General features: G+C 49.3%; 2 protein-coding genes across 7 annotated transcripts in view; one reads left to right on the forward strand and one right to left on the reverse strand.

Annotated features, from left to right (window-relative positions):
* Positions 1 to 23,908, forward strand: part of NTM (neurotrimin) — a 1,102,415-nt gene that overhangs the window by 893,102 nt on the left and 185,405 nt on the right. The window lies entirely within an intron of this gene.
* The window catches only part of LOC138650901 (opioid-binding protein/cell adhesion molecule homolog), a 186,104-nt gene that overhangs the window by 6,297 nt on the left and 155,899 nt on the right, over positions 1 to 23,908 (reverse strand). The window contains exons 4-5 of one of the 2 annotated variants that reach the window (XM_069740773.1): positions 13,809 to 13,871; positions 12,524 to 12,644 (exon numbers count right to left, since the gene is read on the reverse strand). In XM_069740773.1, coding sequence (XP_069596874.1) covers positions 12,524 to 12,644; positions 13,809 to 13,871 — 184 coding nt within the window. Of the gene's footprint in view, positions 1 to 12,523; positions 12,645 to 13,736; positions 13,872 to 23,908 lie in introns of both variants that reach the window. The other variant, XM_069740772.1, reaches the window with a different exon arrangement.

Consider the following 23,908-nt stretch of genomic DNA (forward strand, 5'->3'; position numbering starts at 1 on the left):
GGTGCCCAAAACTGGACACAGTACTCCAAGTGCGGTCTAACTAGGGATTTGTACAGAGGCAGTATAATGCTCTCATCATGTGTATCCAGACCTCTTTTAATGCACCCCATGATCCTGTTTGCCTTGGCAGCTGCTGCCTGGCACTGGCTGCTCCAGGTAAGTTTATCATTAACTAGGATCCCCAAGTCCTTCTCCCTGTCAGATTTACCCAGTGGTTTCCCGTTCAGTGTGTAATGGTGATATTGATTCCCTCTTCCCATGTGTATAACCTTACATTTATCATTGTTAAACCTCATCTGCCACCTTTGAGCCCAAGTTTCCAACTTATCCAGATCCATCTGTAGCAGAATACTATCTTCTCTTGTATTAACTGCTTTACATAGTTTTGTATCATCTGCAAATATCGATATTTTACTGTGTAAACCTTCTACCAGATCATTAATGAATATGTTGAAGAGAACAGGTCCCAATACTGACCCCTGCGGTACCCCACTGGTCACAGCGACCCAGTTAGAGACTATACCATTTATAACCACCCTCTGCTTTCTATCACTAAGCCAGTTACTAACCCATTTACACACATTTTCCCCCAGACCAAGCATTCTCATTTTGTGTACCAACCTCTTGTGCGGCACGGTATCAAACGCTTTGGAAAAATCGAGATATACCACGTCCAATGACTCACCGTGGTCCAGTCTATAGCTTACCTCTTCATAAAAACTGATTAGATTGGTTTGACAGGAGCGATTTCTCATAAACCCATGCTGATATGGAGTTAAACAGTTATTCTCATTGAGATAATCCAGAATAACATCCCTCAAAAACCCTTCAAATATTTTACCAACAATAGAGGTTAGACTTACTGGCCTATAATTTCCAGATTCACTTTTAGAGCCCTTTTTGAATATTGGCACCACATTTGCTATGCGCCAGTCCTGCGGAACAGACCCTGTCGCTATAGAGTCACTAAAAATAAGAAATAATGGTTTATCTATTACATTACTTAGTTCTCTTAGTACTCGTGGGTGTATGCCATCCGGACCCGGAGATTTATCTATTTTAATCTTATTTAGCCGGTTTCGCACCTCTTCTTGGGTTAGATTGGTGACCCTTAATATAGGGTTTTCATTGTTTCTTGGGATTTCACCTAGCATTTCATTTTCCACCGTGAATACCGTGGAGAAGAAGGTGTTTAATATGTTAGCTTTTTCCTCGTCATCTACAACCATTCTTTCCTCACTATTTTTTAAGGGGCCTACATTTTCAGTTTTTATTCTTTTACTATTGATATAGGGAATTTAGATAGTGAGCCCCATCTGAGACAGCGATGATAATGTGTGCGGAATATGTTAGCGCTATAAAAAAAATAAAGATGATTATTATTATGGCTCTGGTATCCTGGCCGGGCTTCTCCTGGATCGGACAAGGGTTTGACTATGGTGCCCGTATTGTGGCCTGGTTTCTCTTGGATTAGACCGAGCAGAGTGCAATTAATCCAGGACATGCCCGGCCATAAGTGAACTATAATCACACTCTGCTTGGTCTAATCCAAGAAAACCCGGCCATGATACCAGAGCCACAATCGTATTCTGCTTCTTCTGATCCAGTAGACGCCCAGCCATGATAAGGGAGCCATAATCGTACTCTGCACAGTCTATAGTTCACTTATGGCCGGGCGTGTCCTGGATTAGACTGTGCAGAGTACGATTATGGCTCCCTTATCATGGCTGGGCGTCTACTGGATCAGAAGAAGCAGAATACGATTGTGGCTCTGGTATCATGGCCGGGTTTTCTTGGATTAGACCAAGCAGAGTGTGATTATGGCTCCGGTATCATGGCCGGGCGTCTACTGGATCAGAAGGAGCAGGGTACGATTATCGCTCCGGTATCCTGGCCGGGCGTCTCCTGCATCAGAGCAGAGTACGATTATGGCTCCGGTATCCTGGCCGGGCGTCTCCTGCATCAGAGCAGAGTACGATTATCGCTCCGGTATCCTGGCCGGGCGTCTCCTGCATCAGAGCAGAGTACGATTATGGCTCCGGTATCCTGGCCGGGCGTCTCCTGCATCAGAGCAGAGTACGATTATCGCTCCGGTATCATGGCCGGGTGTCTCCTGCATCAGAGCAGAGTACGATTATGGCTCCGGTATTATGGCCGGGTGTCTCCTGCATCAGAGCAGAGTACGATTATGGCTCCGGTATTATGGCCGGGCGTCTCCTGCATCAGAGCAGAGTACGATTATGGCTCCGGTATCATGGCCGGGTGTCTACTGGATCAGGAGCAGAGTACGATTATGGCTCCGGTATCATGGCCGGGTGTCTACTGGATCAGAAGGAGCAGGGTACGATTATCGCTCCGGTATCCTGGCCGGGCGTCTCCTGCATCAGAGCAGAGTACGATTATGGCTTCGGTATCATGGCCGGGCGTCTCCTGCATCAGAGCAAAGTACGATTATGGCTCCGGTATTATGGCCGGGCGTCTCCTGCATCAGAGCAGAGTACGATTATGGCTCCGGTATCCTGGCCGGGTGTCTACTGGATCAGGAGCAGAGTACGATTATGGCTCCGGTATTATGGCCGGGCGTCTCCTGCATCAGAGCAGAGTACGATTATCGCTCCGGTATCATGGCCGGGTGTCTACTGGATCAGGAGCAGAGTACGATTATGGCTCCGGTATCATGGCCGGGCGTCTCCTGCATCAGAGCAGAGTACGATTATGGCTTCGGTATCATGGCCGGGCGTCTCCTGCATCAGAGCAAAGTACGATTATGGCTCCGGTATTATGGCCGGGCGTCTCCTGCATCAGAGCAGAGTATGATTATGGCTCCGGTATCATGGCCGGGCGTCTCCTGCATCAGAGCAGAGTACGATTATGGCTCCGGTATCATGGCCGGGCGTCTCCTGCATCAGAGCAGAGTACGATTATGGCTCCGGTATCATGGCCGGGCGTCTACTGGATCAGAAGGAGCAGGGTACGATTATCGCTCCGGTATCCTGGCCGGGCGTCTCCTGCATCAGAGCAGAGTACGATTATGGCTCCGCTATCCTGGCCGGGCGTCTCCTGCATCAGAGCAGAGTACGATTATCGCTCCGGTATCATGGCCGGGCGTCTACTGGATCAGAAGGAGCAGAGTACGATTATGGCTCCGGTATCATGGCCGGGCGTCTACTGGATCAGGAGCAGAGTACGATTATGGCTCCGGTATTATGGCCGGGCGTCTCCTGCATCAGAGCAGAGTACGATTATGGCTCCGGTATCATGGCCGGGCGTCTCCTGCATCAGAGCAGAGTACGATTATGGCTCCGGTATCATGGCCGGGCGTCTCCTGCATCAGAGCAGAGTACGATTATGGCTCCGCTATCCTGGCCGGGCGTCTCCTGCATCAGAGCAGAGTACGATTATGGCTTCGGTATCATGGCCGGGCGTCTCCTGCATCAGAGCAGAGTACGATTATGGCTCCGGTATCATGGACGGGCGTCTCCTGCATCAGAGCAGAGTACGATTATGGCTCCGGTATCATGGCCGGGCGTCTCCTGCATCAGAGCAGAGTACGATTATGGCTCCGGTATCCTGGCCGGGTGTCTCCTGCATCAGAGCAGAGTACAATTATGGCTCCGGTATCATGGCCGGGCGTCTCCTGCATCAGAGCAGAGTACGATTATGGCTCCGGTATCCTGGCCGGGCGTCTCCTGCATCAGAGCAGAGTACGATTATCGCTCCGGTATCATGGCCGGGCGTCTCCTGCATCAGAGCAGAGTACGATTATGGCTCCGGTATCATGGCCGGGTGTCTCCTGCATCAGAGCAGAGTACGATTATGGCTCCGGTATCATGGCCGGGTGTCTCCTGCATCAGAGCAGAGTACGATTATGGCTCCGGTATCCTGGCCGGGTGTCTCTTGCATCAGAGCAGAGTACGATTATGGCTCCGGTATTATGGCCGGGCGTCTCCTGCATCAGAGCAGAGTATGATTATGGCTCCGGTATCATGGCCGGGCATCTCCTGCATCAGAGCAGAGTACGATTATGGCTCCGGTATTATGGCCGGGCGTCTCCTGCATCAGAGCAGAGTACGATTATGGCTCCGGTATCATGGCCGGGCGTCTCCTGCATCAGAGCAGAGTACGATTATGGCTCCGGTATCATGGCCGGGCGTCTACTGGATCAGAAGGAGCAGAGTACGATTATGGCTCCGCTATCCTGGCCGGGCGTCTCCTGCATCAGAGCAGAGTACGATTATCGCTCCGGTATCATGGCCGGGCGTCTACTGGATCAGAAGGAGCAGAGTACGATTATGGCTCCGGTATCATGGCCGGGCGTCTACTGGATCAGGAGCAGAGTACGATTATGGCTCCGGTATTATGGCCGGGCGTCTCCTGCATCAGAGCAGAGTACGATTATGGCTCCGGTATCATGGCCGGGCGTCTCCTGCATCAGAGCAGAGTACGATTATGGCTCCGGTATCATGGCCGGGCGTCTCCTGCATCAGAGCAGAGTACGATTATGGCTCCGCTATCCTGGCCGGGCGTCTCCTGCATCAGAGCAGAGTACGATTATGGCTCCGGTATCCTGGCCGGGTGTCTCCTGCATCAGAGCAGAGTACGATTATGGCTCCGGTATCATGGCCGGGCGTCTCCTGCATCAGAGCAGAGTACGATTATGGCTCCGGTATCATGGCCGGGCGTCTCCTGCATCAGAGCAGAGTACGATTATGGCTCCGGTATCATGGACGGGCGTCTCCTGCATCAGAGCAGAGTACGATTATGGCTCCGGTATCATGGCCGGGCGTCTCCTGCATCAGAGCAGAGTACGATTATGGCTCCGGTATCATGGCCGGGCGTCTCCTGCATCAGAGCAGAGTACGATTATGGCTCCGGTATCATGGACGGGCGTCTCCTGCATCAGAGCAGAGTACGATTATGGCTCCGGTATCATGGCCGGGCGTCTCCTGCATCAGAGCAGAGTACGATTATGGCTCCGGTATCCTGGCCGGGTGTCTCCTGCATCAGAGCAGAGTACGATTATGGCTCCGGTATCATGGCCGGGTGTCTCCTGCATCAGAGCAGAGTACGATTATGGCTCCGGTATCATGGCCGGGCGTCTCCTGCATCAGAGCAGAGTACGATTATGGCTCCGGTATCATGGCCGGGCGTCTCCTGCATCAGAGCAGAGTACGATTATGGCTCCGGTATCCTGGCCGGGCGTCTCCTGCATCAGAGCAGAGTACGATTATCGCTCCGGTATCATGGCCGGGCGTCTCCTGCATCAGAGCAGAGTACGATTATGGCTCCGGTATCATGGCCGGGTGTCTCCTGCATCAGAGCAGAGTACGATTATGGCTCCGGTATCATGGCCGGGTGTCTCCTGCATCAGAGCAGAGTACGATTATGGCTCCGGTATCCTGGCCGGGTGTCTCTTGCATCAGAGCAGAGTACGATTATGGCTCCGGTATTATGGCCGGGCGTCTCCTGCATCAGAGCAGAGTATGATTATGGCTCCGGTATCATGGCCGGGCATCTCCTGCATCAGAGCAGAGTACGATTATGGCTCCGGTATCATGGCCGGGCGTCTCCTGCATCAGAGCAGAGTACGATTATGGCTCCGGTATCATGGCCGGGCGTCTCCTGCATCAGAGCAGAGTACAATTATCGCTCCGGTATCATGGCCGGGCGTCTACTGGATCAGAAGGAGCAGAGTACGATTATGGCTCCGGTATCATGGCCAGGTGTCTACTGGATCAGAGCAGAGTACGATTATCGCTCCGGTATCATGGCCGGGCGTCTACTGGATCAGAAGAAGCAGAATACGATTGTGGCTCTGGTATCATGGCCGGGTTTTCTTGGATTAGACCAAGCAGAGTGTGATTATGGCTCCGGTATCATGGCCGGGCGTCTACTGGATCAGAAGGAGCAGGGTACGATTATCGCTCCGGTATCCTGGCCGGGCGTCTCCTGCATCAGAGCAGAGTACGATTATGGCTCCGCTATCCTGGCCGGGCGTCTCCTGCATCAGAGCAGAGTACGATTATGGCTCCGGTATCCTGGCCGGGCGTCTCCTGCATCAGAGCAGAGTACGATTATCGCTCCGGTATCATGGCCGGGCGTCTACTGGATCAGAAGGAGCAGAGTACGATTATGGCTCCGGTATCATGGCCGGGCGTCTACTGGATCAGGAGCAGAGTACGATTATGGCTCCGGTATCATGGCCGGGCGTCTCCTGCATCAGAGCAGAGTACGATTATGGCTCCGGTATTATGGCCGGGCGTCTCCTGCATCAGAGCAGAGTACAATTATGGCTCCGGTATCCTGGCCGGGTGTCTCCTGCATCAGAGCAAAGTACGATTATGGCTCCGGTATCCTGGCCGGGTGTCTCCTGCATCAGAGCAGAGTAAGATTATGGCTCCGGTATCCTGGCCGGGTGTCTCCTGCATCAGAGCAAAGTACGATTATGGCTCCGGTATCCTGGCCGGGTGTCTCCTGCATCAGAGCAGAGTAAGATTATGGCTCCGGTATCATGGCCGGGCGTCTCCTGCATCAGAGCAGAGTACGATTATGGCTCCGGTATTATGGCCGGGCGTCTCCTGCATCAGAGCAGAGTACAATTATGGCTCCGGTATCCTGGCCGGGTGTCTCCTGCATCAGAGCAAAGTACGATTATGGCTCCGGTATCCTGGCCGGGTGTCTCCTGCATCAGAGCAGAGTAAGATTATGGCTCCGGTATCCTGGCCGGGTGTCTCCTGCATCAGAGCAAAGTACGATTATGGCTCCGGTATCCTGGCCGGGTGTCTCCTGCATCAGAGCAGAGTAAGATTATGGCTCCGGTATCATGGCCGGGTGTCTCCTACATCAGAGCAGAGTACGATTATGGCTCCGGTATTATGGCCGGGCGTCTCCTGCATCAGAGCAGAGTACAATTATGGCTCCGGTATCCTGGCCGGGTGTCTCCTGCATCAGAGCAGAGTACGATTATGGCTCCGGTATCCTGGCCGGGTGTCTACTGGATCAGAAGGAGCAGAGTACGATTATGGCTCCGGTATCATGGCCGGGCGTCTACTGGATCAGGAGCAGAGTACGATTATGGCTCCGGTATTATGGCCGGGCGTCTCCTGCATCAGAGCAGAGTACGATTATGGCTCCGGTATCATGGCCGGGCGTCTCCTGCATCAGAGCAGAGTACGATTATGGCTCCGGTATCATGGCCGGGCGTCTACTGCATCAGAGCAGAGTACGATTATGGCTCCGGTATCATGGCCGGGCGTCTACTGCATCAGAGCAGAGTACGATTATCGCTCCGGTATCCTGGCCGGGCGTCTCCTGCATCAGAGCAGAGTACGATTATGGCTCCGGTATCCTGGCCGGGTGTCTCCTGCATCAGAGCAGAGTACGATTATGGCTCCGGTATCATGGCCGGGTGTCTCCTGCATCAGAGCAGAGTACGATTATGGCTCCGGTATTATGGCCGGGCGTCTCCTGCATCAGAGCAGAGTACGATTATGGCTCCGGTATCATGGCCGGGCGTCTCCTGCATCAGAGCAGAGTACGATTATGGCTCCGCTATCCTGGCCGGGTGTCTCCTGCATCAGAGCAGAGTACGATTATGGCTCCGGTATCCTGGCCTGGCGTCTCCTGCATCAGAGCAGAGTACGATTATGGCTCCGGTATCATGGCCGGGCGTCTCCTGCATCAGAGCAGAGTACGATTATGGCTCCGCTATCCTGGCCGGGTGTCTCCTGCATCAGAGCAGAGTACGATTATGGCTCCGCTATCCTGGCCGGGTGTCTCCTGCATCAGAGCAGAGTACGATTATGGCTCCGGTATCATGGCCGGGTGTCTCCTGCATCAGAGCAGAGTACGATTATCGCTCCGGTATCCTGGCCGGGCGTCTCCTGCATCAGAGCAGAGTACGATTATGGCTCCGGTATCCTGGCCGGGTGTCTCCTGCATCAGAGCAGAGTACGATTATGGCTCCGGTATCATGGCCGGGTGTCTCCTGCATCAGAGCAGAGTACGATTATGGCTCCGGTATCCTGGCCGGGTGTCTCCTGCATCAGAGCAGAGTACGATTATGGCTCCGCTATCCTGGCCGGGTGTCTCCTGCATCAGAGCAGAGTACGATTATGGCTCCGGTATCCTGGCCGGGTGTCTCCTGCATCAGAGCAGAGTACGATTATGGCTCCGGTATCATGGCCGGGCGTCTCCTGCATCAGAAGGAGGAGAGCATGATAATTACTCTCTGCACAACTGCTAACAATATATAACTAGACATTCAGATGAGGCTCTCCTGTTACAATTAATTTTTGAGAAGGAGATTTTCTCAGCAGAGTACAAGTAATTTCCACAGAGCCAATCATATACACTGCTCAAAAAAATAAAGGGAACATTTAAACAGACTATAACTCCAAATAAATCAAACTGTCCACTTAGGAACAACACTGATTGACAATCAATTTCACATGCTGCTGTGCAAATGGAATAGACAACAGATGGAAATTGTTGGCAATTATCAAGACACCCTCAATAAAGGAGTGGTTCTGCAGGTGGGGACCACAAACCACATCTCAGTACCAATGCTTTCTGGCTGATGTTTTGGTCACTTTTAAATGTAGGTTGTGATTTCACACTCCTAGTAGCATGAGACGGAATCTACAACCCACACAAGTGGCTCAGGTAGTGCAGCTCATCCAGGATTGCACATCAATGCGAGCTGTGGCAAGAAGGTTTGCTGTGTGTCAGCGTAGTGTCCAGAGGTTGGAGGCCAGTACACCAGGAGACGTGGAGGGGCCGTAGGAGGGCAACAACCCAGCAGCAGGAACGCTACCTCAGCCTTTGTGCAAGGAGGAACAGGAGGAGCACGGCCAGAGCCCTGCAAAATGACCTCCAGCAGGTCACAAATGTGCATGTGTCTGCACAAATGGTTAGAAACCGACTCCATGAGGATGGTCTGAGTGCTCAACGTCCACAGATGGGGGTTGTGCTGACAGCCCAACACCGTGCAGGACCCTTGGAATTTGCCACAGAACACCAAGATTGGCAAATTCGCCACTGGCGCCCTGTGCTCTTCACAGATGAAAGCAGGTTCACACTGCGCACGTGACAGAGTCTGGAGACACCGTGGAGAGCGATCTACTGCCTGCAACATCCTTAAGCATGACCGGTTTGGCAGTGGGTCAGTAATGGTGTGGGGTGGCATTTCTTTGGAGGGCTGCACAGCCCTCCATGTGCTCGACAGAGGTAGCCTGACTGCCATTAGCAGAGATGAGATCCTCAGACATCTTGTGAGACCTTATGCTGGTGTGGTTGGCCCTGGGTTCCTCCTAATGCAGGACAATGCCAGACCTCATGTGGCTGGAGTGTGTCAGCAGTTCCTGCAAGATGAAGGCATTGAAGCTATGGACTGGCCCGCTCGTTCCCCAGACCTGAATCCGATTGAACACATCTGGGACATCATGTCTCCCACCATCCACCAATGTCACGTTGCACCACAGTCTGTCCAGGAGTTGGTGGATGCTTTAGTCCAGGTCTGGGAGGAGATCCCTCAGGAGATCATCCTCCGCCTCATCAGGAGCATGCCCAGGCGTTGTAGGGAGGTCATACAGGCACGTGGAGGCCACACACACTACTGAGCATCAGTTCCTTGTCTTGAGGCATTTCCACTGAAGTTGGATCAGCCTGTAACTCCATTTTCCACTTTGATTTTGAGTATCATTCCAACTCCAGACCTCCGTGGGATATTAGTTGTGATTTACATTGATAATTGTTATGTTTTATTGTTCAACACATTTCACTATGTAATTAATGAAGATTTACAACTGGAATATTTCATTCAGTGATATCTAGGATGTGGGATTTTAGAGTTCCCTTTATTTTTTTGAGCAGTGTAGATCTATGGTTAAATGAAAATAAGTGGAAAATAATGTACAATGTTTCATGTGTTTTTCTTGTTTTCTAAGAACACATTTTAGAATTTGAAGGTTGTTTTTGTGATGACTTAGTGACTTTCCCTGCTCCACTATGAGGATTGTTGGAAGACTATTCCAAACAATTCTCCGTTCTGCTCCATTTCTATGTAACACTTATACTAGATATAATTGCATAGAACTAATATCCTGACAAGATCTATACGCGGGCCGTCTGTGGACTAAAAGGTTGGGTGACATGATGAAGCAGTGTTGCGCACCCCTATATCTGTAGTAAGCCGTGTCCACTGGCGCCATTCCAGACCATGATGTCTGCAGATCCCTAATCACGGCTGCGCTCAGCGCTGGTCACTGCTGGCCCATCCAGGCCCCACTGCGAAATTGTTGACTACATACAGTGCAGACCAAAAGTTTGGACACACCTTCTAATTTAAAGATTTTTCTGTATTTTCATGACTATGAAAATTGTACATTCACACTGAAGGCATCAAAACTATGAATTAACACATGTGGAAATATATACTTAACAAAAAAGTGTGAAACAACTGAAAATATGTCTTATATTCTAGGTTCTTCAAAGTAGCTACCTTTTGCTTTGATGACTGCTTTGCACACTCTTGGCATTCTCTTGATGAGCTTCAAGAGGTAGTCACCGGGAATGGTCTTCCAACAATCTTGAAGGAGTTCCCAGAGATGCTTAGCACTTGTTGGCCCTTTTGCCTTCACTCTGCGGTCCATCTCGATTGGGTTCAGGTCTGGTGACTGTGGAGGCCAGGTCATCTGGCGTAGCACCCCATCACTCTCCTTCTTGGTCAAATAGCCCTTACACAGCCTGGAGGTGTTTTTGGGGTCATTGTCGTGTTGAAAAATAAATGATGGTCCAACTAAACGCAAACCGGATGAAATAGCATACCGCTGCAAGATGCTGTGGTAGCCATGCTGGTTCAGTATGCCTTCAGTTTTGAAAAAATCCCCAACAGTGTCACCACAAAGCCCCCCCACACCATCACACCTCCTCCTCCATGCTTCACGGTGGGAACCAGGCATGTAGAGTCCATCCGTTCACCTTTTCTGCGTCCCACAAAGACACGGAGGTTGGAACCAAAGATCTCAAATTTGGACTCATCAGACCAAAGCACAGATTTCCACTGGTCTAATGTCCATTCCTTGTGTTCTTTAGCCCAAACAAGTCTCTTCTGCTTGTTGCCAGTCCTTAGCAGTGGTTTCCTAGCAGCTATTTTACCATGAAGGCCTGCTGCACAAAGTCTCCTCTTAACAGTTGTTGTAGAGATGTCTCTGCTGCTAGAACTCTGTGTGGCATTGACCTGGTCTCTAATCTGAGCTGCTGTTAACCTGGGATTTCTGAGGCTGGTGACTCAGATAAACTTATCCTCAGAAGCAGAAGTGACTCTTGGTCTTCCTTTCCTGAGGCGGTCCTCATGTGAGCCAGTTTCTTTGTAGCGCTTGATGATTTTTGCCAGTGCACTTTGGGAGACTTTCAAAGTTTTCCCAATTTTTCGGACTGACTGACCTTCATTTCTTAAAGTAATGATGGCCACTCGTTTTTCTTTACTTAGAATTTGCATTATGGCTAGAAAAAAGCAGCTAACAGTCTATTCAGTAGGACTATCAGCTGTCTATCCACCAGACTTCTGCACAACACAACTGATGGTCCCAACCCCATTTATAAGGCAAGAAATCCCACTTATTAACCCTGACAGGGCACACCTGTGAAGTGAAAACCATTTCCAGTGACTACCTCTTGAAGCTCATCAAGAGAATGCCAAGAGTGTGCAAAGCAGTCATCAAAGCAAAAGGTGGCTACTTTGAAAAACCTAGAATATTACATAATTTCAGTTGTTTCACACTTTTTTGTTAAGTATATAATTCCACATGTGATAATTCATAGTTTTGATGCCTTCAGTGTGAATGTACAATTTTCATAGTAATGAAAATACAGAAAAATCTTTAAATGAGGGGTGTCCAAACTTTTGGTCTGTACTATAGATAATGGAACCATGGATTCCTCTTATAAATATTAACATTGGTTTCTGTAAGTTCCAGTAAGGATCATGAAACCCCTCACAGCAGCAGCAGAGGCTCAGATTTTGCCGAGGCTCAGAATCGAGAAAAGATGCCAAAAGAAAATGCAAATGCCTAATAAACGATTCAGCAGCGGCCGCTGAATGTGAAATAATTCTTCACGCCAAAAATAGAGAAGCGTTCTATTTATAATGCACCCTCCTGCGATCTGCAGTGTGCGTCATGAAGGCAAAGATGGCAGCCAGCTCAGAACAGGCACGTCACGTCAGGACGGTGTCCTGAACTTAAAAACAAAGTTCTTAAGCTGCACTCCAACACCAAACCGGTATTCTCAGATTAAGGAGAGGTATTTCTTTCTTCAGAACTAGCGCCCACCTCAGCTCTGTGTGTGAGCGTGGTATTCTGCCGAATACCAGACACAACAGTGGACAGGAGGAGAGCGGCTCCTGGAAGACCAGGAAAGACTACTGCCTAATCTCGAAATGTGGCACTAGTCAGCATCCAGGAGCCCTGGACTTTTATCTGTAGGGAATGTCATGAAGGTGGAAGAACAATAATGACATCACCTGGTGTCCTCCTTATACCAGTGGAATTCTGCCAGTGGGACGGCCAGGGCAGCGCAGCGCAGCATCCCCTTCTGACCAACAGATGCCCCGGTGTTTCTAGTATCAGAGATGTAGGGAGGATCTGTGGAGGAAATGTAGAGTGAGAGATGAGTCCTCCAAGTGCTCCTCTGGTGAGACGGTCCCCACTGGGGAATGTTCTATGGGGTGACATATACCTATATATTCTGTGGAGCTTTACAATTGGAGAAGGATGGATTGCCACTATGACTTTGCTATACCCCTCTGATGTCACCCGATCCCACCTTTTGTGTTCAGTAACATACGGACCATGACTTCACGAGAGGAGACATTTCTTAGGGTCTTCTGTTTATTGGTGTCTTTATAGGGACCAGTTTGAGGGTTTTCATTAAGGTTAACCCTTTGTAACATGGCCGCCAGACGGGTCCTTGAGGGGAGATATGTATCATCGTGGTTAGTAGCTTCAGTGATGTGAGCTCAGAAAGCATGCTTCAGCGCACACAGTGCCGAGAGAGTTATTAGGCCATTCCAAGTCCAGGTTTTACGAGTGGTCACAAGAGAAGGATCCGAATGACTGCTAACTAGTGATGAGCTAGTGTACTCATTGCTCGGGTGGTCTCCCGAGAATTTATAACTGCTCGGCATTTAGTTTTTGTTGACACAGTTGCATGATTTACAGCTGCTATCCAGCCTGAGAACATGTGGGGGTTGTTTGGTTGCTAGGGAACCCCCACAAGTATTCGAGCTGTCTATCAGCTGTAAATCATGCAGCTTAGACAACGAAAACTAAATCTCTGAGCAGCTACAAATACTCGAAGACCACCCGAGCAACGAGTACACTCGCTCATCACTACTGCTAGCATATCCCAACCCTTGGGGCATGGTTTGGCAGATAAAATGGAGACTAAGTGTCTCATTCAGTGGCTTGGTCTGGAGATGTGTAGATCTCCTTTGTGTTGGTCTGTGCTAAGGCCAAAAGAACCGGACACTGTCCTGGGAGGGCGGAACCGCAATATTGTGTGGACTTTTTACTTTGTGCCAGAAAAGGCTGCTCTTTTGTTTTCTTCCCTGAGCGGTTTATGCAGTCTTAATAAACCTGCCTGGACATTTTCATGAAACCGCTTCCTGTGCAGACTTGAACCGCAGCCGAGTACAAACCTCTACAATTTGGAGACAAAACATGAAGGATACTCACAATATACAGTGACTGTAACACGGCGCCACGCTGGGACTGCCACCTCATTGGCTGCACTGCATTCATATTCACCTGACTGTTCTCGTGTGATTCCGGTAATTTCCAAATATTCATCGTCACTCACAAACCTAAAAGCTGAAAAAATAATACTGCACTGAATATGAGGAGCACGGATACCAGGGGTGCAGGGCAATATAGACCCCATTGGGGAACATTGTGACCTGAGCACTCAATCGGGTGACTAGATCGACATGTATGTATTCTCTGAAAGAAACCTAGGTGACGGCGCTTCTTGACCCATCACAGCCCTGCTTAGCATTACTGCAGCATATTCATGTCCTAGATACTGAATATGTCCACCCACCACTGAGGGGAAGATGCTGGATCACCACCTGCTCGATCATAATGGTGTCCACTGACAACTGAGGGGCAGATTCTGAGCTAGTGCCTACTAGGTGGTGATTGTGTCCGACTACTGACGGGCAGATTCTTGGCCACCACCTACTCTATAATAATGGTGTCTACCGACCGCTGAGGAGCAGGTTCTGGGCCACAGTCTCCTCGATCATAATCGTGTCACTGACCACTGAGGGGCAGATTCTGAGCTAGTGCCTACTAGGTGGTGATTGTGTCCGACTACTGACGGGCAGATTCTGGGCCACCACCTACTCTATAATAATTGTGTCTACCGACCGCTGAGGAGCAGATTCTGGGTCACAGTCTCCTCGATCATAATCGTGTCACTGACCACTGAGGGGCAGATTCTGAGCTACCGGCTCCTCAATGATAATGATGTCCACTGACTGCTGAGGGGCAGATTCTGAGCTACCGGCTCCTCAATGATCATGATGCCCACTGACGGGCAGATTCTGAGCTACCGGCTCCTCAATGATAATAATGACCACTGAGGGGCAGATTCTGAGCTAGTGCTACGCAAGTGGTGATTATGTCCACCGACCACTGAAGGGTAAATTCTGGACCTCCTCGATCATAATGGTGTCCACCGACCACTGAGGGGAAGATTGTGAGCCACTGCTACGTGGGTGCTGATTAAGTCCACCAACCACTGAGGGGTAGATTCTGGGCCACCGCCTCCTCCATGATAATGAAGATTACCTCTGAGGAACGGATTCTCCATATGTATTTCCCAATATGTTATTTTGGTTTCTCCATTGTAGGGATTTTATCTAAATCTCTATTGTTTGTTATACAAATTAATAATATCGCATCAAGTTATACCAAATTTGTCTGTCATTTTATACCATAATTCTCTATAGTGGATCTTCCCTACTTTTGAAGATGTTGACCCGGAAACAGGCAGACTAAAATAAAGGCTAAATCTGTGGAAATGGTCAGCCTGTATGTATGAATAAAGCGAGCTGCACTCTAGTGATCTTGAGGTTTCTTTTGCACCGTGTTTTACTGTCCAGAGATATACTATGGCTGTTGTGCATTCCAGTGTGGAACGCCATCTTTAATGCGCATGCCCAGTATTGTTCCCCCTTACCACAAGAAGTACTTGGTACTCCCGAGGCGTTCCACCGTGGAGCGCATACCGGCGTGACACACTGCTCATCTAAAGGTACCTTCACACTGAGCAACTTTAGAACGATGACAATAGCGATCCGTGACGTTGCAGCGTCCTGGCTAGCGATATAGTTGTGTTTGACACGCAGCAGCGATCAGGATCCTGCTGTGCCATCGCTGGTCGGACCTAGAAGGCCAGAACTTTATTTCGTCACTGATCACCCGCTGAATCGGCGTGTGTGACGCCGATCCAGCGATGTCTTCACTTGTAACCAGGGTAAACATCGGGTTACTAAGCGCAGGGCCGCGCTTAGTAACCCGATGTTTACCCTGGTTACCATTGTAAATGTAAAAAAAAAAAAAAAACAGTACATACTCACATTCAGGTGTCTGTCGCGTCCCCCGGCGTCAGCTTCCCTGCACTGTGTCAGCGCCGGCCGGCCGTAAAGCAGAGCACAACGGTGACGTCACCGCTGCACTTTACGGCCGGCGCTTACACAGTGCAGGGAAGCTGACGCCGGGGGACGCGACAGACACCGGAATGTAAGTATGTAGTGGGTTTTTTTTTTTACATTTACAATGGTAACCAGGGTAAACATCGGGTTACTAGGCGCGGCCCTGCGCTTAGTAACCCGATGTTTACCCTGGTTACCAGGGGACTTCGGCATTGTTGGTCGCTGGAAAGTTGTCTGTGTGACAGCTCTTCGGCGACCACATAACTACTAAACAGCGACGCTGCAGCGATCGGCATCGTTGTCTATATCGCTGCAGCGTCGCTAAATGTGACGGTACCTTAAGTCGCGTACTGTGATCAGCCTGTGACACTGCTTCTTGTGTGTTACCTTCTGACCACCTTGTATACGGCCACACACCAACATGGCGGAATACTGCAGGCACACAGACAGAGACCCAGTGTCTCTACCACTGATTTTTGTTCAGGTGTGTGTTTGCTTCATTGATCTTTTTGTTTTCTGGGTGGGGTCCAGGCTATTTGGGTATGTTTTCCTCATTGGAGCACCTTCTATCCCTGGTTTCTATCAGGCCTCCTGATGAACCGCATGGACGGAGAAACGCGTCGAAGCGAGATCTCCTACATGGGATAAGTCCCCTTTCGTCTATTTCTTTCCATTGGTTGTGTATACCTCATCTGAACTTTCTTTTTGTATTTGGGCTTTGAGTTGATTGCATTGATATACTCCCTGTTTCCCATGGAAAGGAATGTTTTACTCCATGCGGATATTGTACCTGTGGTGTTGGCTATCATAGGGACACAGTGAGTTTTTAAGTACTTATCGTCCTTGGTATCCCTTTGGGCTTTTTCTATTTTCCTGGTCAGATATAATAGATTTTCCCTAACTTATTGCTGCATAGTTATTAATTTATCTATACTTCATCTATCTTCAATCTTTATGTTTTCCCACCTGTATAATACAGGGAATAACAAGGAGAGATTGGGAAAGCGGTCACTGAGTGGGCGCCAAATCGTTCTCACAGCCAGGTAGTGATCAGATGGGGTTTGACCAGGGACCTTGTAGGTTATTCCATGGATACTATCAGTCTATGCTTTCATTAGTATTTTGACCTATTTTTGTATATCTCAACACTATCGTTTGGTTATATACACTGGGTGGTGTTTTTTTTTTTAAATAACTAATAATATTTAGGTCTAAGGGGTAAGGTTTCTCCTTGTGGAGAGTGACATACCAGCTCTGGCTTGTCAAGGTAAGGAGGCTTACTCATCATGCAATGCTCCTCTGGGAAATGTAATATGCAAATTGCCTCCTCAGAGAAAAAGGACTTTAACTCTATAGCGCCACCTGTTGAAAGTAGCGATCCTTCAAGTCACAATCAACCCTTTAACGAGTCTTGAAATATGATTTAGGATAAAAGCCAAGTCAGTATCTCAATTCGCAGACACGGTGTTTCGGGCTGTTGGCACAGGGGCAGATTCTAGGCTACCACCTGAATGATAATGGTGTTCACCAACCTCTGAGGAATAGATTCTGGGCCACTACCTCATTGATGATAATAGTGTCCACGGACCACTGAGGAGCAGATTCTGGGCCATCATCTCTTCGATGATAATGTTGTCCACTGACTGGCAAATTCCGGGCCACCACCAGTACTGAAGGAGATAGCAGAAGACATTTTTTAACCACTCTCCATAATCTTTGAAAATTCTTGGAGAACAGGAGAAATCCCAGAAGACTGGAAGAGAGCAAATGTTGTTCCTATCTTCAAAGATGGGGGAAGAAGGTGGTCCCAGGGAACTATAGGCCGGTGAGTCTGACGTCTAAACCAGGAAAGATCTTTGAACAAATTATTAAACAACATACATGTAAGTACCTGGATAAGAATTAAGTGAATAACCAGTCAGCATGGGTTTGTAATTAATAAGTTATGTCAGACTAACTTACTGTATATACTTGAGAATAAGCCGAGGCACCTAATTTAGCCACATAACTTAATGACTCGAGTATAAGCCTAGGGTGGGAAACGCAGCAGCTACTGGTTAATTTCAAAACTAAAAATAGATACCAATAAAAGTAAAATTAATTGAGACATCAGTAGGTTGTGTTTTTGAATATCCATATTGAATCAGGAGCACCATATAATGCTCCATACAGCTCAAGATGGGCCCCATAAGATGCTCCATACAACAATATGCCCCATATAATGCTGCATAAAGTTCATGATGGGCCCCATAAGCAGGGCTGGTTTTAGACCAATTGGGGCCTTAGGCAAAATTCAAAGTGGTGCCCCATGTCCATATAAAATTTGTACATGTTACACCGATATCGGTGTCACCAGTGTTTTCAATCAGTGTGCCATCCATGTGCCAGCCGGGTTTTTCCAGTATGGATAATGGAAACTACAAAGCTTCTCACATACTTTTCATGTTAAACACGGACGGCACACGTACAACACATGGAAAGGACACGGACGGGACACGTACAACACATGGAAAGGACACGTACGGCACACGTACAACACATCAAGGGACACGTACGGCACACGTACAACACATGCAAGGGACACGGACGGCACACGTACAACACATGCAAGGGACACGGACGGCACACGTACAACACATGGAAGGGACACGGACGGCACACGTACAACACATGGAAGGGACACGGACGGCACACGTACAACACATGGAAGGGACACGGACGGCACACGTACAACACATGGAAGGGACACGGACGGCACACGTACAACACATGGAAGGGACACGGACGGCACACGTACAACACATGGAAGGGACACGTACAACACATGGAAGGGACACGGACGGGACACGTACAACACATGGAAGGGACACTGACGGCACACGTACAACACATGGAAGGGACACGGACGGCACACGTACAACACATGGAAGGGACACGGACGGCACACGTACAGCACATGGAAGGGACACGGACGGCACACGTACAGCACATGGAAGGGACACGGACGGCACACGTACAGCACATGGAAGGGACACGGACGGCACACGTACAGCACATGGAAGGGACACGTACAACACATGGAAGGGACACGTACAACACATGGAAGGGACACGTACAACACATGGAAGGGACACGGACGGCACACGTACAGCACATGGAAGGGACACGTACAACACATGGAAGGGACACGTACAACACATGGAAGGGACACGTACAACACATGGAAGGGACACGTACAACACATGGAAGGGACACGGACGGCACACGTACAACACATGGAAGGGACACGGACGGCACACGTACAACACATGGAAGGGACACGGACGGCACACGTACAACACATGGAAGGGACACGGACGGCACACGTACAACACATGGAAGGGACACGGACGGCACACGTACAACACATGGAAGGGACACGGACGGCACACGTACAACACATGGAAGGGACACGGACGGCACACGTACAACACATGGAAGGGACACGGACGGCACACGTACAACACATGGAAGGGACACGTACAACACATGGAAGGGACACGTACAACACATGGAAGGGACACGGACGGCACACGTACAGCACATGGAAGGGACACGTACAACACATGGAAGGGACACGTACAACACATGGAAGGGACACGGACGGCACACGTACAGCACATGGAAGGGACACGTACAACACATGGAAGGGACACGTACAACACATGGAAGGGACACGTACAACACATGGAAGGGACACGTACAACACATGGAAGGGACACGTACAACACATGGAAGGGACACGTACAACACATGGAAGGGACACGTACAACACATGGAAGGGACACGTACAACACATGGAAGGGACACGTACAACACATGGAAGGGACACGGACGGCACACGTACAACACATGGAAGGGACACGGACGGCACACGTACAACACATGGAAGGGACACGGACGGCACACGTACAACACATGGAAGGGACACGGATGGCACACGTACAACACATGGAAGGGACACGGACGGCACACGTACAACACATGGAAGGGACACGGACGGCATGTTTACACGGCCTCATAGACTTGTATTGGCCCTTGTCACCTGTGCTGCTGGGAAAACACGGACATGAGTGCAGCACCGTAGATTAAGTAGGGCACACGTGGCATCTGTGAAAAACATGATAGGTAGTGTGAAGGGGCCATACAGTCACATACTAGAAAACAGCAGAATTGCTATCTTTTTCTATATCCTACCTCACAAATAGCAGAATAAAAAGCCAAAAAAAAAAAAAGGTCCTACATGTCCTCTAGCCTACTCTGCTAAATCCGCTCAGGCTCCGAGGCCGATGGTACGGGGTCCATAATGGTTATTCACTTTGCAGCTATAATATAAGGTGCAGCGACAAGATGACTGTAGCCCAGTGCAGAGACCCCCGGAGCCGCAAGACCCCTGCAGCCCAGTGCAGAGACTGGTGGAGACCCCCAGAGCATCAGTGCTGGAGCTGCGGGGATTTATTTCATGCTAATTATTTTTACATTCTCGGAAGACCCCCACAGTGTCAGTTCACCATTGTTGCTGCGGATTGATCTCCAGGGATGGTGGGAAATATTCAGCGTTCTCGCAGCCTTTTTACTTGCACTTTTGTGTCCCATTCATTTGAATCGGGAAAGAAACACTGAAAGACGACAGCAACAGATTTATTTTAAAAAAACCTGTATCTCCAGGCCGCTGTCCGTGTCTGGCAGAACGCAGCGGGAGCAGTAAAGTGTGAACAGGCCCTAAAATAAGACACTGGCATCAGACATACCGGATTTGTCAAATTATAAGACGCACTTTTCTCCCAAATTTTTTTTTGGGGGAAAATGGGGTCTTATAATGCAGATATACCTTACCCGCCGCGGGGAGCAGGGTCCAGGGTCTGTGCAGGCTGGGATGAAGGAGCGATCGCATGTGCGGTGTGTCGCTGCGGGTGTTCGGTGCTGCGGGGGCTCTGCCGCCATTTTGTGAAAGACCAAAGCCCCCGCAGTTGCATGGTTTCCTATGGGGTGGACTACGGGAAAATGGCTGCCAGGGGCGGTGCATGAGCAGATGGAGATCTCGGGAGATGAGATTTCAGCGGGATCTCATCTACCGTGATCTTGGTACTGAGATCTCCATCTGCTCATGCACCGCCCCTGGCAGCCATTTTCCCGAACTCCACCCCATAGGAAACCATGCCATGCAACTGGGGTGGCACGGTAGCTCAGTGGATAGCTCTGAACGGTGGCTCAGTGGTTAGCTCTGAACGGTGCCTCAGTGGTTAGCTCTCAACGGTGCCTCAGTGGTTAGCTCTGAACTGTGTCTCAGTGGATAGCTCTGAACGGTGGCTCAGTGGATAGCTCTGAACGGTGCCTCAGTGGTTAGCTCTGAACGGTGGCTCAGTGGTTAGCTCTGTACGGTGGCTGTGATTAGCTCTGAACCGTGGCTCAATGGTTAGCTCTGAACCGTGGCTCAGTGGATAGCTCTGAACGGTGGCTCAGTGGTTAGCTCTGTACGGTGGCTCAGTGGTTAGCTCTGAACGGTGGCTCAGTGGTTAGCTCTGAACGGTGGCTCAGTGGTTAGCTCTGTACGGTGGCTCAGTGGTTAGCTCTGTACGGTGGCTCAGTGGTTAGCTCTGTACGGTGGCTGTGATTAGCTCTGAACCGTGGCTCAATGGTTAGCTCTGAACCGTGGCTCAGTGGATAGCTCTGAACGGTGGCTCAGTGGTTAGCTCTGTACGGTGGCTCAGTGGTTAGCTCTGAACGGTGGCTCAGTGGTTAGCTCTGAACTGTGGCTCAGTGGATAGCTCTGTACGGTGGCTCAGTGATTAGCTCTGTACGGTGGCTCAGTGGTTAGCTCTGAACCGTGGCTCAATGGTTAGCTCTGTACGGTGGTTCAGTGGATAGCTCTGTACGGTGGCTCAGTGATTAGCTCTGTACGGTGGCTCAGTGGTTAACTCTGAACGGTGGCTCAGTGGTTAGCTCTGTACGGTGGCTCAGTGATTAGCTCTGTATGGTGGCTCAGTGGTTAGCTCTGAACGGTGGCTCAGTGGTTAGCTCTGTACGGTGGCTCAGTGATTAGCTCTGTATGGTGGCTCAGTGGTTAGCTCTGAACGGTGGCTCAGTGGTTAGCTCTGAACGGTGGCTCAGTGGTTAGCTCTGTACGGTGGCTCAGTGGTTAGCACTGTACGGTGGCTCAGTGGTTAGCTCTGTACGGTGGCTCAGTGGTTAGCTCTGCTCAGTGATTATCTCTGCTCAGTGGTTAGCATTGCAGCCTTGCAGAGCTGGGGTCTTGGGTTCAAATCCCACAAAAGGACAACATCTGCAAGGATTTTGTATGTTCTCCCAGTATTTGTGTGGGTTTCCTCTGGGTCCTCCGGTTTCCTCCTACATTGTAAAGATAGGGATTTTAGATTGTGAGCCCCATTGGAAACAGTGCCGATAATGTGTGTTTAGTGCTGTGGAATTAATAGCGCTAAAGAAATAAACTGCAGGGGTTCTGGCCTTTCATAAAATGTCGGCAGAGCCCCCCAGCACCGAACACCCCATCATCCCAGCCTGCGACATCGCTCCACTCCTGCGTCCTCCAGCAGCCACCGGGACCCCGCGTCACCGCAGCCACCACCCCCGATAAGCAGTACGACGCATGGATTATGAGAAGCACCATTTTATTAAAAAAAGGGTTTTTTCCCTATTTTTCTCCTCAAAATTTGGGGTGCGTTTTATAATCCGGAGCGTTTTATAATCCGCAAAATACAGAAAACTACAGATTCCTATTATAGCGACACTACGATTACAGAACTATATATGCAGCACATATAATGTATCTGGATATGTATACAGTCAGGTTATATACAGTATGCTCACACTTCTACAGTCTATATATTTCCACAATATACTGCGCACACAGTATACATACTATATACTGTATGTACGTGTGTGTATAGTATACGGTATATAAGTGGACAGTATGTGTAATAGGGTTATGAAGGGGAGATTTATTAAACACGGATTTTGGGGTTCAAAGTGCTCACCACACATCTAGATAAGTTCCTTGGGGGTCTAGTTTCCAATATGGTGTCACTTGTGGGGGGTTTCTACTGTTTAGGTACATTAGGGGCTCTGCAAACGCAACGTGGCGCCCACAGACCATTCCATCTAAGTCTGCATTTCAAAACGCCGCTCATTCCCTTCAGAGCCCTGCCATGCACCCAAACGGTGGTTCCCCCCCACATATGGGGTATCGGCGTACTCAGGACAAATTGCACAACGACTTTTGGGGTCCAGTTTCTCTTTTTACCCTTCGGGAAAAAAAAATTTGTTGCCAAAAGATTTTTGTGACTAAAAAGTTAAATGTTCATTTTTTCCTTCCATGTTGCTTCTGCTGCTGTGAAGCACCTGAAGGGTTAATAAACTTTTTGAATGTGGTTTTGAGCACCTTGAGGGGTGCAGTTTTTAGAATGGTGTCACTTTGGGGTATTTTCTATCATATAGACCCCTCAAAATGACTTCAAATGTGAGGTGGTCCATCAAAAAATGGTTTTTTTAAATTTTTGTTGGAAAATTGAGAAATCTCTGGTCAACTTTTAACCCTTGTAACGTCCTAACAAAAAATGTTTCCAAAATTGTGTTGATGTAAAGTAGACGTGCGGGAAATGTTATTTATTAACTATTTTGTGTCACATAACTCTCTGGTTTAACAGAATAAAAATTCAAAATAAATAATAGTAAATCAAAATAAATGTTATTTTCTGTCCACCTACTTTTGGACCACCCTGTATATATGTGTGTGTGTGTGTACACACACTGTACACACACACACTGTACACACACACACTGTACACACACACACACTGTACACACACACACACTGTACACACACTGTACACACACACACACACTACACACACACTGTACACACACACTGTACACACACACACACTGTACACACACACACACTGTACACACACACACACTGTACACACACACACACTGTACACACACACACTGTACACACACACACTGTATACACACACACACTGTACACACACACACTGTACACACACACACACTGTACACACACACACTGTACACACACACTGTACACACACACACTGTACACACACTGTACACACACACACTGTACACACACTGTACACACACACACTGTACACACACACACACACTGTA

This window comes from Ranitomeya imitator, chromosome 10 (assembly GCF_032444005.1).
Source record: "Ranitomeya imitator isolate aRanImi1 chromosome 10, aRanImi1.pri, whole genome shotgun sequence".
NCBI classification, from domain to species: Eukaryota; Metazoa; Chordata; class Amphibia; order Anura; family Dendrobatidae; genus Ranitomeya; species Ranitomeya imitator.